The sequence below is a fragment of the Psittacula echo genome (genome assembly GCF_963264785.1).
Source record: "Psittacula echo genome assembly, chromosome: 2".
NCBI classification, from domain to species: domain Eukaryota; kingdom Metazoa; phylum Chordata; class Aves; order Psittaciformes; family Psittacidae; genus Psittacula; species Psittacula echo.
This window is the reverse complement of record NC_137737.1, coordinates 4,624,442-4,639,324: the sequence shown is the minus strand read 5'-3', so window position 1 is coordinate 4,639,324 and position 14,883 is coordinate 4,624,442. Positions and strand designations below refer to the sequence as shown.

General features: G+C 38.1%; 1 protein-coding gene across 1 annotated transcript in view; it reads right to left on the bottom strand.

Moving 5' to 3' along the window:
• ULK4 (unc-51 like kinase 4) overlaps positions 1 to 14,883 on the bottom strand; it is a gene marked incomplete at both ends in the record, with an annotated part of 202,619 nt that overhangs the window by 45,201 nt on the left and 142,535 nt on the right. The window contains one exon of the mRNA XM_080611269.1: positions 11,827 to 12,012. Coding sequence (XP_080467395.1) covers positions 11,827 to 12,012 — 186 coding nt within the window. The remainder of the gene's footprint in view (positions 1 to 11,826; positions 12,013 to 14,883) is intronic.

Sequence of the window (14,883 nt, the reverse complement as noted above, 5' to 3'; positions counted from 1 at the left end):
AGAGTAGGCATTTTGACATTCCTGCTCCTCTAGTTTTCAACATCAATTCCTACAAAGCTTTCAGTTTCATTTAAAAGAAAACAATAAATAAATGTCAAGAAAAAACCAGGAGCTTCTGGTTCAGGAACCGAGCAAAGAATTCAAATCATACAACTAGAGGTGGAGTTGTATAATAAAAGACATGCCAAGAAAAGGAGCCTAACGAATATAATGGTGAAGGTGAAACAGAGACTAGGAGAAGCTAAAATAAATATCATTCATTATTAAATAACATCACCTTCAAAATGTAATATGTGTTCCATTTTGGAGCTACAATACATGAATAAATTGCATGAGCATCTCTCTCTGGTGTCATCAGAGCTCCTTGGTGGAGCAACAGTCCACTCCAGCAATCCTGAGGGCCTATTATTTAAGTCTTCCAATGACAGATGTAATTTGCTTTGCAGCAATAAGATTTTTCTTCATCAAACTAAAAGAAATATTGCTCTATTTCTATTAGCAGAGTCAGGGCCACATATAACTCACTGATGTATGGGGCATGAATTACTCTTAGCCATCTTATAGCTCTGGACTCTGCAAAGAAATATTGTGTGCCATTTGGTGAATACACCTCCCTTTATATTGCAAACACATAAGCTGCACTAATGGTTTAAAATGACAGAAGAGGGCCCTGAGCTTAATAAACAGTGATTCCTTTTATGCTTTATGTAAACTCATTATTTTATCACATCTGCTAAAAATCACGCATTATAGCATTCAAATGCTTGCGGTACTCTGAAGAAAAGCAGCAGTATGAGGATATGTAAATACACTCATTTCCACGGGAATGACTCAATTGTAAAAGATACTGGTCTTAACTCTAATCTGCCTTGTGTAGACTTGCTGTAATGAAAACAAGCAACACTCAGGAACTCACTAAGAGATCTTGGTTAAAATGTTAGGGCTGACTAAATGCTGCTTTACCAGTGAGCTCTCTTGCTCCAGCACTCAGGAGCAGCACTGAGCCTAGATTCCCATGGGAAACCCTGCCTCTGTATCTCTCCAAGACCACTGCAGAGGAAACGGCTGCAGCGAGCCCTGTCCCAGCCCTTCCCTGGAAACGCTGGCCTTTTGCATGAAAAGCCACAAAGGATGCATTCAGTCAGACTGAGAACAAGGTATTCCACCTTGATTCTTTCATTTTTTCAGCGATGAAATGGGACAACAGTAAACTGCAGTTACAAATAATTGTAATTTGTTTAAATGATTAGTCTGCTGGACTCCACTGTTTGATATGCATACCCCACATCACATATACCTCACATGGAATCACAGAATCAAATAGGTTGCAAAAGATCTTCAAGATCGTCCAAGTCCAACCATTGCCCAGCACTGCCAAGGCCACCACTAACCCATGGCGCTGAGGGCATCTCCACGGTGTGTGAACACTTGCAGGGACGGTGACTCCATTAATATAAATGATCTTTTTCTGATGCAACTCTAATATGCAGTAAGTCTGTTCATTACAATTACGCAGCATTTACAGCATAAAGATGAACTTTCCATCCACAAGGTACAATATTATGCACTATGGAACATCCCATTTTGACTTTTCAATGTATACTGGGGTTATGCTCTACAGCAGCACTCCTGCAATTAAGTACCCCAGAAAATTTCCTTTAAAAATGAATTTTAAATCATTGGAGCTATTTGATACTATAAAATCACATCCTTCTGTTGATCCATTTCTAAATGAACACTATACATTTCTGGAAGAAGTACTAGTACTGATATTAGAGGATTTAGGTAGCCATCTTTGTTTTGACAAGACTAAGGATGGTATGTAAACTTCATTGCTCTTAAAATGCCTCCTGAACAGTCTAAACCAGCAAGATGTTTAAGCAGAGTAGAGCTGGTATGCAAATTATGAGATATTCCTATACCACATCATATGAACTCATCAGCTAGGTATTTCATCTCAGAGAAAAGTGTCTGCTGTGTGAAATTTAGGACAGTAATTCAAAGCCCATAGAACACTGCATCACCACAAATTCATTTGTTATAAATTCATAATGATGTTCATATAAAACCATTGTATTTTAATAGTTTAAAAAAGTGACAGCACTAGGCACTTTAGAAACGTTTAACTAGCAGAGTCTTCATAATCTAAAATGTGGAGGTTTCATCACTGAAGATGCTGAACTGAATCACTGTTTGAACTTGGGGAGAGGGGTCAGTTACTGTAGAAATCTCATGAAAGCCTAACCCTTAATGCACGCAAATGCTGTTTTTAAACACAACCTTGTTTCAGGACACTTACATGAGTGGCAGAGTCATCTGAAATTGCACAGCACCATGTTCCTAAAGTCCAGATACGGTTCTAATTGTCAGTGAGAAGCCGTATGTCAGCATGGGCCCTCTGTTGGAGAACTTTAAAAGTACGGCCTTATTGTTAACAAATATGTCAACCAACCATCAAATGCATGAGATCATCAAGTCCAGCCTTTATCCCAGCATTGCCAAGGCCACCACTAACCCATGTCACTTAGCGCCTCATCTACATGGTTTGTGAACATTTCCAGGAATGGTGATTCCACTATTTCCCTGGTAAACATACTCTCCCCCTACAATATACCCCTTTAAGCAGTCCAGCTATGTATCAGCATCGACACACAGACTATTGAATAAAGCTCTGTGTGACCTGCAGATTTACTCCTGGCAAGGCTTTTGAAATCACCAGCTTCTCAGCAGTGTTCCAGCTTTAGAAGATGAAGAGGGTAAGGATCTAGACAAAGTGAAACCCAGTCACTGGTTTTCAGATGCCACGTTAAAGTGCAGAACTTAGAATGTATTTTAAAAATCCATGAATAGAAACATTGGCAAGGAAAATAAGGGAGCACTGGGGATTAACAAAGAGGGTATGTGAAGACCTCTTACTCTAATGGTCCAATACTAGGTGATTTAGAAGTCAAAGGAAGGACCACTCTTTTCCAGCCACGAATCTACATTAGAATTCCTCCTGGTACATGGCAGTTAACATTTTACTTCCATGCTCAAATGTAACAGACTATTTTACCCTCAATAAACTTGTCAGCAAGGAGACTGAGTTTAAGAGGACAGATGTAATAAAAAAGGGAGGATTTGTTGAAGGGTTTGCAATATGAATTTGCTAAAATACTATTATATAAAACCCAGTAAACCTGGTATCTATGCATAACTGCATCACAACATGGGCAACCAAAATCTTTCAAAGCTCTCTTAGTTTATGGTAACAGCCTCACATGAAGACTATATGAAGACTGAAGACTTTCAAATGCCTCTGTGAACATAAGCATTTAAATTTGGAATAAAATGAAGATACTTTTGTATTAATAATCAGGAGCAACTAGTTAAAACTCCCATTCCTGTTTGCACAGAACTGAACATTGCCCAAGAATCTGTTTTATCCAGCATGGTCGTCTTTGTGTGAAATTATTTCTTATTAGGGAGAGTCAATTTCAGGCAATCCCTTGATCTTATTTTCAATACAGGAAACAAGCTGGATTGCTCTCTGGAGCAAGAAATTACTTTTTACTGTGCTTGTATTGAGCTTACCACGATGAGGTCCCAGTCTATAAGCACTAATACAATTCAGTTATAATAATGGAAGTAGCAATGACTGCTCATACGCTCCCATTAATGCTTCAGAACCTGCAAATGCGTGTAACCTGGTATCAACATTGGCAGAAAATGAGAATGAGAAAATCTTTGTAATAATTTAATCCTATTTAAGTGGTGTTGATGGGTCCTTTTAAGCAAAATATTCTTGATATTTACTATTCCTTATCGGAGGACCATGGAATATTTTGCAAATATTAAACATCACAGGCATTTATGAGGGTAGGTGAGTAACATGGAACATAAAGCTGCTAGGACCAGGCAGAAAGCAAAAGTAGGAGGCATCCAGCTATATATATTAGAAAGTTGTCAGCATAAAACCAAGCCTGAAGAAAAATGAAGGAAAGCCATTAAAATTGGCCTCTGTGTGAACTTCACGGTTGGGAGTGGGAGAAGACTATATATGATTTGCTAGCAAAGCAGGTGTTTGTCTGTGTGGTGGAAATACAAGATGAAGGATAGTGTGCTTTCTTCAATAAGGAGAAAGTACTTCACAGCTACAGTAAAAACCCCTGTCAGCAAATTAGTCATTGCAGGGGTGTAAATGCACAAACCAAACCAGCACCTCTGGATTAAGATAACCATGGGTATTCCAGACATACCACCAGCTGCAAGAAGGTAGGACCTAAATCACATCAAAAGTTATTAGCCCCAGTAAATACTTCCTTAACCTAAAGCTTCTAAGCTAGACAAACTCCTATATATCCCCCAAATGGTAAATTAATTGCATAAAAACTCCTCAACATCTGACTTAATGTACCACTACTTAATGCTCTGATTTATCACAGGTTATACAAACCCTAGTATTTTTAATAGAACAGGCTTGGGGACTCCAGTGATCAGCTGGAAAAACTCATCTCAACTTAGATCCAATTCAAATAAAAGTTTAATTCTCCCAGTTACTAAGAATTTCTTGACACTGAGTTAAGAACACCCCGAATCACAGACATAAAGAAAACACATCGTGTTTATGGTTATGCGTACACAGAGACACAAATTATACTGCATAAAGTGAATTAGAGCAAGCACAGTCAATGAAGTACAAAATTCACACAGCAGAAGAGGATTCTGACACAGCCAGAAATAAGTGATCCCGTGAGCCTGGACAATCTTATGGAGATTTAAGCATTTGCCTTTTCTATGAGAAGAAACAATCAGAGCATTCCTGTACCATCCAGTGCTTTGGGCTGAAAAATAGCCAAGTTTTCTGCAATTTGGTATCAGCCACAGAACTTCTGCACAGGATCAAAAGTGACAAGATAGGGAAACATAATTCCAGAGACTGCATCAGTGACTGAGACTTGCCCATGGAAACTTGTTCTGTTTCATTTCATAAGACATAAATACTGGAAAAAAACCCATCAATATATGACTTTAGAATCCTTTGCTTAAGAATTCTGGTCAACTGAAAGAAAGACATTGTAAAATTCAAAGAGGTAAATTAAAAGGAAGGCTAATCTGAAACAGAAAAGGGCTATTAAGATTCTTTCAGCGCTCTCACCAAGTGTATACGTCTAAATACCAAGACATTCCTCTCTCTCCTCCAGTAGAAACCATAGGATGCAAATGTCAAAAAAGGAGAAAGCCAAGGACAGTGCTAACTTATTGTGCTGCTACTCAGTGTCCAGAAAACTCCACGAGTTACACACAGTATAAATGAGCTTGCATTTAGCCCTTCACAAGCTACATAAGCCAGGCACACAAGCCATAAAACATGCACATGTCTCTAAGGTGAAACAGAAGCTGACCATTCTACATTATGAACTAAAATTCTTCTCAGACCTAAACACTGAAAATTTGGGTTCTGGATTTCAATACACAGAATGTAATTAGTGAGGTTAAAATTAACCATATATAGTACTACAAAGAATGCTATGGGATCTCAAATGATAACCAACTACAGTATCCTTCTCATATCTGGGTATCTTAAGTATTAGCAGACATATGAACAACATTTTCCTGTTATTCCAAAAAAAGTGCTTTTTGGAAAGGTATGTTATCCTTAATTACAAATAATTGTAAACTAAATAATCCATATTTTAAGACTTGGTATTGCTCCTACAGTGTCCGACAACAAATTGGAATATAAGTCAGTTTTGACACTTTCATTGCCCAAATGCTTTCCTTCTTACTGCTACTGAAAATGCTTCACTGAGCTTAAAAAACTATCTCCATCAGGGTTTAATGGTGAAAGAACAATATCTCATGAGAACTTGGTAGAGCCTGTATGACATCACAAAGTGAACCCCAAGTTCAAAATACAGCTTGAATGAGATGCAAAACCAAAATAGAAATTACTCAGGTAAGTTAATATTAGCTCACTTCTCTGTTCAGTGTAGATACACTACAACAGACATCAAACAGGCTGCTGCAGAACTATGCCTCCTAAATGCCGAATTTCCTTACATTACACTACGTATCTAGTCTATCTATCACTCTATTTAAATCACTGTTTAAATTGTTAGAGTAGTTGTGATGAGGCTGCACTCATCTTCTGAGTAATTTGAACTAGTTTTTCTTAACTCTTCACTGTAAAGTCAATATATGGCTGCTTCACCAGTGGCAATGGCCTGCCATAGTGATTCTAACTCAAAAATATGCCTGCTGACTGTTAATATTCATCAGGGATGTCGTAAGTTTATTAAAAGAGATGTCATTAGACTGTATTTCAGTCAAACCCTATGCAAGATTCAAAAGGCTATACTTTAAAGCTTACTTTGTGACTAGGCTAAAACCCAGAAGTGGAGGAGAGTCACCTCCCTTGCCCCTTTCAGGAATCAGGAAGCAATTCCCCCACTCAGGAAGGGCAGAAAAGCATTATCCTTTCCATGTACTTGCTTCAAAGCCTTTTGAGGCAACCATCCTGTTCATGATCTGCATAATATATCTTCATGCTGATTAGCTTTTTCTTCTTGGAAGGGATCTTAAAGTTGTTTGTGTCTAATGAAAAACCCCATCCTACCCAAGGACGTTATTTTATTAGACTGAAGCCAACAGAAGATGGTCTATAAAGGAGGGATGCAGGCTTGGTTACAGCTTGAAAATAAGAGATTAACACTAATGAGGGATAGAAATTACCCATATAAGAGTCATCTGGATTTTAAAAATATGTATAATTTAGGAAAAATACATAAAAGAACTGAAGCATTTACAGTGAGTATACCTATAATGTCAGCAATCCACGAGTCAATACTGTATTCACAAGCATCTCTGTCATAAAATTACTCCTTAGAGCAATGGAATATTATGGATTACCTTCATAAGCAATGAAATTAATGAAAAGGCACACATGAAAGACTGAGATTAGAGAAAGAAGTTTTTCTCCAGCTAACTGAGATGATTTGAGTGCTCTGATCTCTCCACAGGAGATACGCCAACAGGTTCCTGCAGCTTTGTAAGACTGGGAAAGCAGACTCCACTGGGAATTGCCACACAAGCACCTCCTTGTGGCACTGAATCCTCAGAGTTGAAGCCATTAAAGGGATGCTATCTGAAAATCCCTTGGCATTTTGCTTCACCTTCTTTGAGGAAAGCTCCCTGTAGACATACTTATGGGAATCTCTTGAGAAGCAAATCTCCTGCAAGAAGCTGGACTTACAGAGGGACTGCAGAACTGCAACCCTAAAGCAAATGTTTGTGCTACTCAGGCTGTATCGCTCTTCAAGCTCTAAATATCTCCTCAAGCTCTAAATATCATCTTTTCTTATAATGCATGATCAGTGAATAATATAACGAGGACCTAATCTGGGAATTATCGCAGTAAAAATATTTACATATATTTTAATATACAAACACACAGCTGTCAATTCAAGAGATGTGAACTCAGCATATCTCTATATAAATATGGTATAAATATAAATCTGTATAAATAAATCAGGATGGTATCATTAATAATCTACATAACAAAAATACTTAGGGACACAAGACTTTAGACATAGTGACCCAGGCTTCAATTGATTGGAAACTGGGTAGTAAATCCACCTGCAGGTATACAATGATGCCATTGCCGTGGCCTAAACTAACAGGGAAAGTAAATTAATGTTCAATAGTCCTACAGTGAAATAAATGAAAGTTATGGACTTCTGCCACAGCTCAAGTATTGTCATTCTAGGCTTAACACCTTTACTATGCAGCCTAATGCAATTTGAGAAATGTTATATATGTAGCCCCACAGGGTATATGACACCCAGATGGCATCCTAAATGTCTTAGCTGCTCACCACCAAAGGATGAACAACTTTTTGACACTTATGATATGGAAAACAGTGAAAATGAGGTTCTAGAAACACAATCAGAATTTTTAAAAAAGAGTGATTTAGGTAAAATTCAAATTTCCTTTCTGAAAAATTCTCAGGGTAAAAGTCAGAGAATGAAAGTTCATTCTCCTCAGTGAGTGCAGAACTGTCTGTTAAAGCCTGATGCTTACTCATTTTTGTCAGAATTCTAATAAGATGGCATAAAAAAAAAGAGTATTCTCCTGTTTTGAAAGCTGAGATGTTTTATATGTGAGTACCCAGCTGTAATTCCACAGTGATTATGCATCCAGTGGAAAGATGTTGGCTAGTTCTGTAAAAATTATGGTGATAATTACTTGCCTTTACACCAGATATATTAGATTTCACACTAGATAATAAATAGAGATGTCAGGTAGATCTTTTCCCTGTGGGGAAAAAGAGAAATCAAAAACTACTTAGTAAAGCAAGCGGAAATAGAACTATTTGCTTCCCAAATGAAAATTTCTTCTACTTCAGAAAGAAATGCATTACTCTAGATGATTTTTCTGGACCGCAAGAAGATGCTCTGTATCTTCACCAGAAGAGAAGAAGTGAAAAGAATCGATTTCTATGAAGTGTGGCAGGAGAGGCTTCCAGAACCAAAAAATGAGACAAGATCACTCTCCTGACACCACTAATAGGTTACACAAATGCTAAAAAAGATGAAGAATATCTCAACAGCAGTACTGTCTAATCCAAGATGAAGCACCAGAATGAGTTATTAAAAGGGCTAAAAAGAAAAAGAACAACAAAACCCTAACCCCCCCAAAACCCTGTTTCTTTGATTCAATAGTTTTATTCCATTTCTGTCCATTATATTTATGCCAGTGAGAGTACATTCTTGAAAAAGACTGCTTAATGTGGGCTTGACAAAGCCAAAAGCTTTGAAAGCTGAGGTGACTATAAAAGGAAAAGAGAAAAGACAGTCAATGTGGCCTTTTAAAAAGTTTTAAATGATTCTTACTTAAACAGTTACAAAAGCTCAAAGCATTTTTTTTTTTCTGGTTTTCACTTCTAATGATTTATTTTCATAGAATCATAGAATGGTTTGGGTTGGAGAGGACCTTAAGATCATCCAGTTCCAACCCACTGCCATGCGCAGGGATGCTTCACACTGGACCATGTAGCCCAAGGCTCTGTCCAACCTGGCCTTTTACAGCAAAATAAAGCTTGTACAAAGGGCTGTCCACGGTGATTCCATTAATAAGTCTGCACAAAGATATATTCCCCTCCCGACCCTGTCTCTGGCCTATACCTTCATTTCCATTTAATAAATGAATACAACAGAACCATAGGACAAAAAATGGGCAAAGAAAGGGTTGCAAGAAGTTTACACTGCCCTGCAGTCAATTTGCTTGTCAAAGTTGGCAATGACCATTAAAAAAACCCCACAAACTCAAAAAAACATCCAATTTTGTCCAAACCTCTCCCCCCCACACACACAGGAGGCAAAACTTAATGAATGAACACTATTAAACCAACACATAGATACAAGTTCCCGCTTCATCAATGTAAGGTCATCTTGTCCATCAACAAATTCTATGACCTTACACTTGCTTTGAAGACTCTGAAATTGAGACATCTGCATTGGCTCACTAGAGTCATATGAAACACAAATGGAGACAAATTAACTAGTCATACTGCTATGCCCTTTCCTTACTTCTGGAAATACATGTTATCAGTGCATTTATAGCATAAACATATTGAAATCTTTTCGTACTTTCCAGCTTCACATAATACCTGTGCTGGTACCAACAAGTTGCTGTAAACACAGGCTGGAAAGATGCTCTGTATGAGCACTGATTGGCAAGAATGGAAATTGGTGCACTTAATGATCCCTCTATTAAAATATTGCCCAGATATTAAAAAAAGAACAACACTGCTCTAGGCAATAAAATTCAGCATGAACAGCTGATGTGGGCTGAATCCTTCTTAAATAGATATGATTCTATTTCAATGTCTTTTGTGATTATGACAGTTTTGACAAGATAATCATCTCCTACGAACAGGACTTTTTACATTTTAGAGAAATAATGTAAAATTTGTTAAATAATCTGTCAAATTATCTATGAACCCTGCTTTCAAAAGAAATCCTATGATCTCATTAAAATACTTACAGAAAATCTAAAATCTATGCCTGATCTTATTAATAAGAAGTACCAGTATCACTGGTATATAAAGGGGAGATCTAAAAGTAGAGGAATTTGCAAGATTCAAAAGGTGATAGCATAAATTTATTCTTTTAAGGTAGCCAACAGAAGTTTCTGTATTAAATATCCTGCTCTCTATGTCAACTATTGAACTATAGTCTTCAAAATGGAAGGAAAGATGTTTGTAGCTATACTGAAATTAAATAATCTAGAAATGTACACTGCAGCCTCATTTCTCTTTCCTTTCTTCACTCTTTGTTGCCTCTTTGCTCTTATTGCTCTTAGGGCAAAGCAAAAGCCAGTTCTACGCAGCACAACAACTACAGAGAAAGAGAAGCAGAGGCACAAGCGTCTCTTTAAAAAGTACAAAGTGTCTTTAAAAAAATCTTTGCCAGAATTCTCTTTTCACGAAGAACATGAGAAAATAAAGGAGAGAAACCTGACAGCTAAAGAGTTGCTTCCTCTTAACTCCTGCTGCCACTGATCATGGCTTTACCCTAGTAGGTAGCACTGCACTTTCAGAATTCAAGCGCTTTCTGCCTCTTACACTGGGGAAGTTACCCTCTTTTAATTGAAAACTTCTGCTCTTGGAAAGAAAAGGGTAAAGTAATCAAGCAACACAAGGTGACAATGCAGGCAAAGCTTCTTATCACAATGCTTCAAGATAAAACCCACAGTATTATCTAAGAGAATGTTACAGATAGAGAATGTTTTCCACCTAGTCTACTTGAAAGACACAATGCTACTGTCATGCCCTCATGTCAGAGCATAACAGAACTGAAACCACTCACCATGAAGAACATCACCACAGTAAGGCCTTGCATGACTCCTGCTCATTGGCGTTCTGCATTGCAACCACTCCAGAAGTGGTCCCTATTGCTTGGTGACAATGAGGAGTCAACAGTCAACCCACAAACCTATTTCAAGTACAAAATGGGATTTTATTTACCATGAAATCAAGCACAGTGTTTCTGAACAGCTATTCACTGCTTCCAGATCAGTTTTTTGAGAAAGCATTCAGAGAACTGTTCCAACGCTTCACCAAGCTGCAGTATTAAACAAATCTATAAATGGCAAGAGTTATTTAAATAGCTGAAAAGTTAACTGAAAGAAGAGAAATTCTACAATCATTTTGGAAAAGGTTTCAAGTGTAGAAGGCTATTTTCTCCAGAGAACTTAGATGAAATTTAAAGACATGAAATTTAAATTCACATAAACTATCACAGATGCATAGAATAGTTAGGGTTGGAAAGGACCTTAAGATCATCCAGTTCCAACCCCTCTGCCATGGGCAGGGACACCTCACACTAAACCATGTCACCCAAGGCTCTCTCCAACCTGGCCTTGAACACCGCCAGGGATGGAGCATTCACAACCTCCGTGGGCAACCCATTCCAGTGCCTCACCACCCTCACAGTAAAGAATTTCTTCCTTATATCCAATCTAAACTTTCCCTGTTTAAGTTTTAACCCGTTACTCCTTGTCCTATCACTACAGTCCCTAACCAAGAGTCCATCCCCAGCATCCTTATAGGCCCCCTTCAGACACTGGAAGGCTGCTCTGAGGTCTCCACGCAGCTTCTCTTCTCCAGGCTGAACAGCCCCAACTTTCTCAGCTTATTTTCATATTTTTTTTCTTTTCACATTTTTTTTTCTTTTCAAAACTGATTTATACTCTTTTTATAATCTGAAAGCACAAAGCAGCCCCCAAATTATCCAATTCTATAAAAGAAACGTGGAATTTTAAAGTCTTTAGAAGCTGACTCACCAGTCTCTTCACAATTCTCAACAAAAGCTTCAGTTGTTGTGGATCTTTCCTGGCCTTCAGTACTTCAGCAAAGCTGTCCATGTTTTCTGGAGACATGCTCTCCTGACTGTTCCCTCCATAGAGCTGAACCAGCAATGATAAGCACTGTGAGGAGCTTGCAAATATTTCAGTATCTTCACTGGGAAGCTAAAAATGAACAAACAAAAATCAAATTCCAATTCCAGAAAAACTGCTATCACTGGGGGTTTGGGAGAGTATTGACATTTGCATTGTGCCAGGAAAGAATCGTTTCTAGGTGACTGACTCAAAATTCCATTAAACTAAGCTTAATAAAGTGAGGGAATTGTAACATATCTGTTCTTAAGCAGCAGTATAACAATGTCTCCACTATGATTCTATCAAATCTAACTCAAGCAACATAAAAGCACTGAAAATATTGCTCCCAACTCTTAGTTTTGCTTTAAGTAGAAGTGGTAATAGCAGAAAGTTATTACAGCCATGATGCCTCATCTTCTACATAATGCACACCATAAAACTTCATTTAATTATTTCTAAGTCAAGTCTATGGCTTCTGGTTGAAGTAGAGTATAGGCTCTCTTGCTATTTAATGGATTTTAAATAGTCACATTAGGAGGTATACTTTGCAGGTTTTAAGTATTTTCTTGAATTCCAGCTTTTCTGCATTCCTTTGAGAAGCAGACACAGGAGCACGTCCTTGCAATGGGATGGAAAAACTCTTTCCTAGGAAGCAAAGTTGTGGAAAGGATTTGAGGGCATGGCTAATAATCACCTTTAAATGAGCTTCTGATAGTATGACACTGTAATCAAAATGCTTTATATCCTTCCTGAAAGTACAATCTGGAAACTACGAGTACAGATACTAAATTATGCCTGTATTTGGCACTGTTGGAATGACAACAAGAATGCAACGCCTGGTTTTAGCACAGTTCACGAAAGCTAGTGAAATAAATCACAGAGGTTTCTTGGGAACAGGCAAGAGGATGACAGATTGGAAAACAACAGCAAAGAACTGAAGGAATTCAGTGTCTATACCTTATCAAAGGGAGGGTTAAAGGGCATTTGATCATATTCTCTCAGTTATATGTAAGAAAAAGCAGGCTGAGGATAGGTTCATTCCTTTACCTGAAAAAGGACTGGTATGAGATGATAGCTCAACTGCTTTAGATAAAGATTAGAAGGAAGATAATACTTTGATTTCTTTTATTCTTTCTTTAATCAGAGTGCTTAACTGCTGACACAACTTTCTTAGAACTGAGATTCTCCATCACAGGTAATTTATATATCACAACTTTTTTTTTTTTCCCTAAAAAATTAACAAACCCTTTTACTAAAATGTGGATTTGATTTCAGAAACCCCTGTGTCTTGTGTCATATATGATCCTAGACTGATTACAACTGCTTTTCCCACCTTACAATCTATGAACTGAACAAAATACAGCAGTGGTCATCATAACCAATAAGGTACAGAAGTGCAAAAACTCCTCATCGCTCCTATTTAGGTTTTGTATTCCAGAAGTGCTGTTTATGAACAAAGCAGCTGGATTGCAGTTAACTGACTATCCCTACTGACAATAAAAGGAAACCATTTCTGTCTGTCCAACCAGTTATAAAATATGCACAACCATTGCAATAATGTTACTTATTTAATCTGCAGTATGAACTTCCTAAGTTCTCTTCATTTTAAGGAAAACCTGTGCAGTTACTTTAAAGCTCTCTACGCATATATCAGACACAGTTCTCAAATATTCAAGCAGCAATTCCCCAGAGATCTGCATGCAAATAGAATCCTGTTTTCTGTTAGCTTCCCAGAGCTGGCTGTTTAAGCCAGCCTGAACTGAGATGTAAGCTCTGAATACATAGCCCCAAGACATATCACATCCTATTTGACCTAATGCTATGCAAGCGACAGGACCACAGCAGCTATTTCTTCCGCAGTTTTGCTGTATGGTTTTTCTTCATTCCAATCTAAATGCCACCTATTTGATAGTTTCCTTTCCAACATCAGAATTATCTAACAACATCATCAACATAAATAGAAAGGCTTAAAAGGAGGAAAAGCTACAAATAGTTACCAGCTTTATAGATCCATTTATATCTTCAATCCTTATCAAGCAAAAAAAAAATCCATCAGTGGCTTTAAGCTGACTTCTATTTCCTTCACTAAAGAACTGCTATTAGATAAACGAAAGAGAAATTAAACTACTTTAACATATCTCTCATCCCTTGTAACAGCAGCACTCCAGCTTACAGTTTGCTACTAGCTCAGCATACAGGTACGTCAATCTCTCTCTGAAGAAAAATCACAGTCCAAGGAGGACTTTTCAGATGTTGTTTGTGGCTCATCAAAAATAGAAAAAATAGAGATCAGTGAACACTTGGATAGATCTGCTCTTGCCTGGCATGGCAGTGGAGGCTAGTTCCCTTAGCTCCATAAGCGCAAAATCCTATGTGTAATCAGTAATCACAAAGGTCTTTTTCCCTAGATATTCATTAAGTATCCGAAGAGGGGAAAGGTGTCAGTCTCTGTAGAGGACTGCCCCTACAACAACCTTCTGTGAAGAAATACATAACGTACCATGTCTTTGGCAGTTCTTCCTAACACCAGGAGAGTACATGATTTTCAAGGAGGCAAATGGGCAGTTCCAGCCTGTCAGCATTATTCCCAAGGTAGACTTTCTTCAGCAGGAATCCCCAGTTAGCCTGACAGTGGAACATTTTGCGCTAGATGATGAGGGGCTGGGCTTGGGCTTTGCTTATCTCCTCCTGGCAAGCCTGACCTTTCACCACTGTTGCTGCTGTTCTTTGCCCCACAACAAAAGAAAGGAAGACCCTGAAATTCTCCACCCAATATGTCTTGGCATCAGATAGGTTCACTCTTCATAGGATGTCAAGCTTTCAGCGACCATCTTCCAAACCTAGCCACCAGTATCATTCCAGGGTTCACAGTACTTGCTAGTCAGGACATCACCCTATTCAAGGGCCTTCATCCTCTGTTGTACTTCAGACTCTTCTGCTCCTGTGCTTCACCACAGTCCC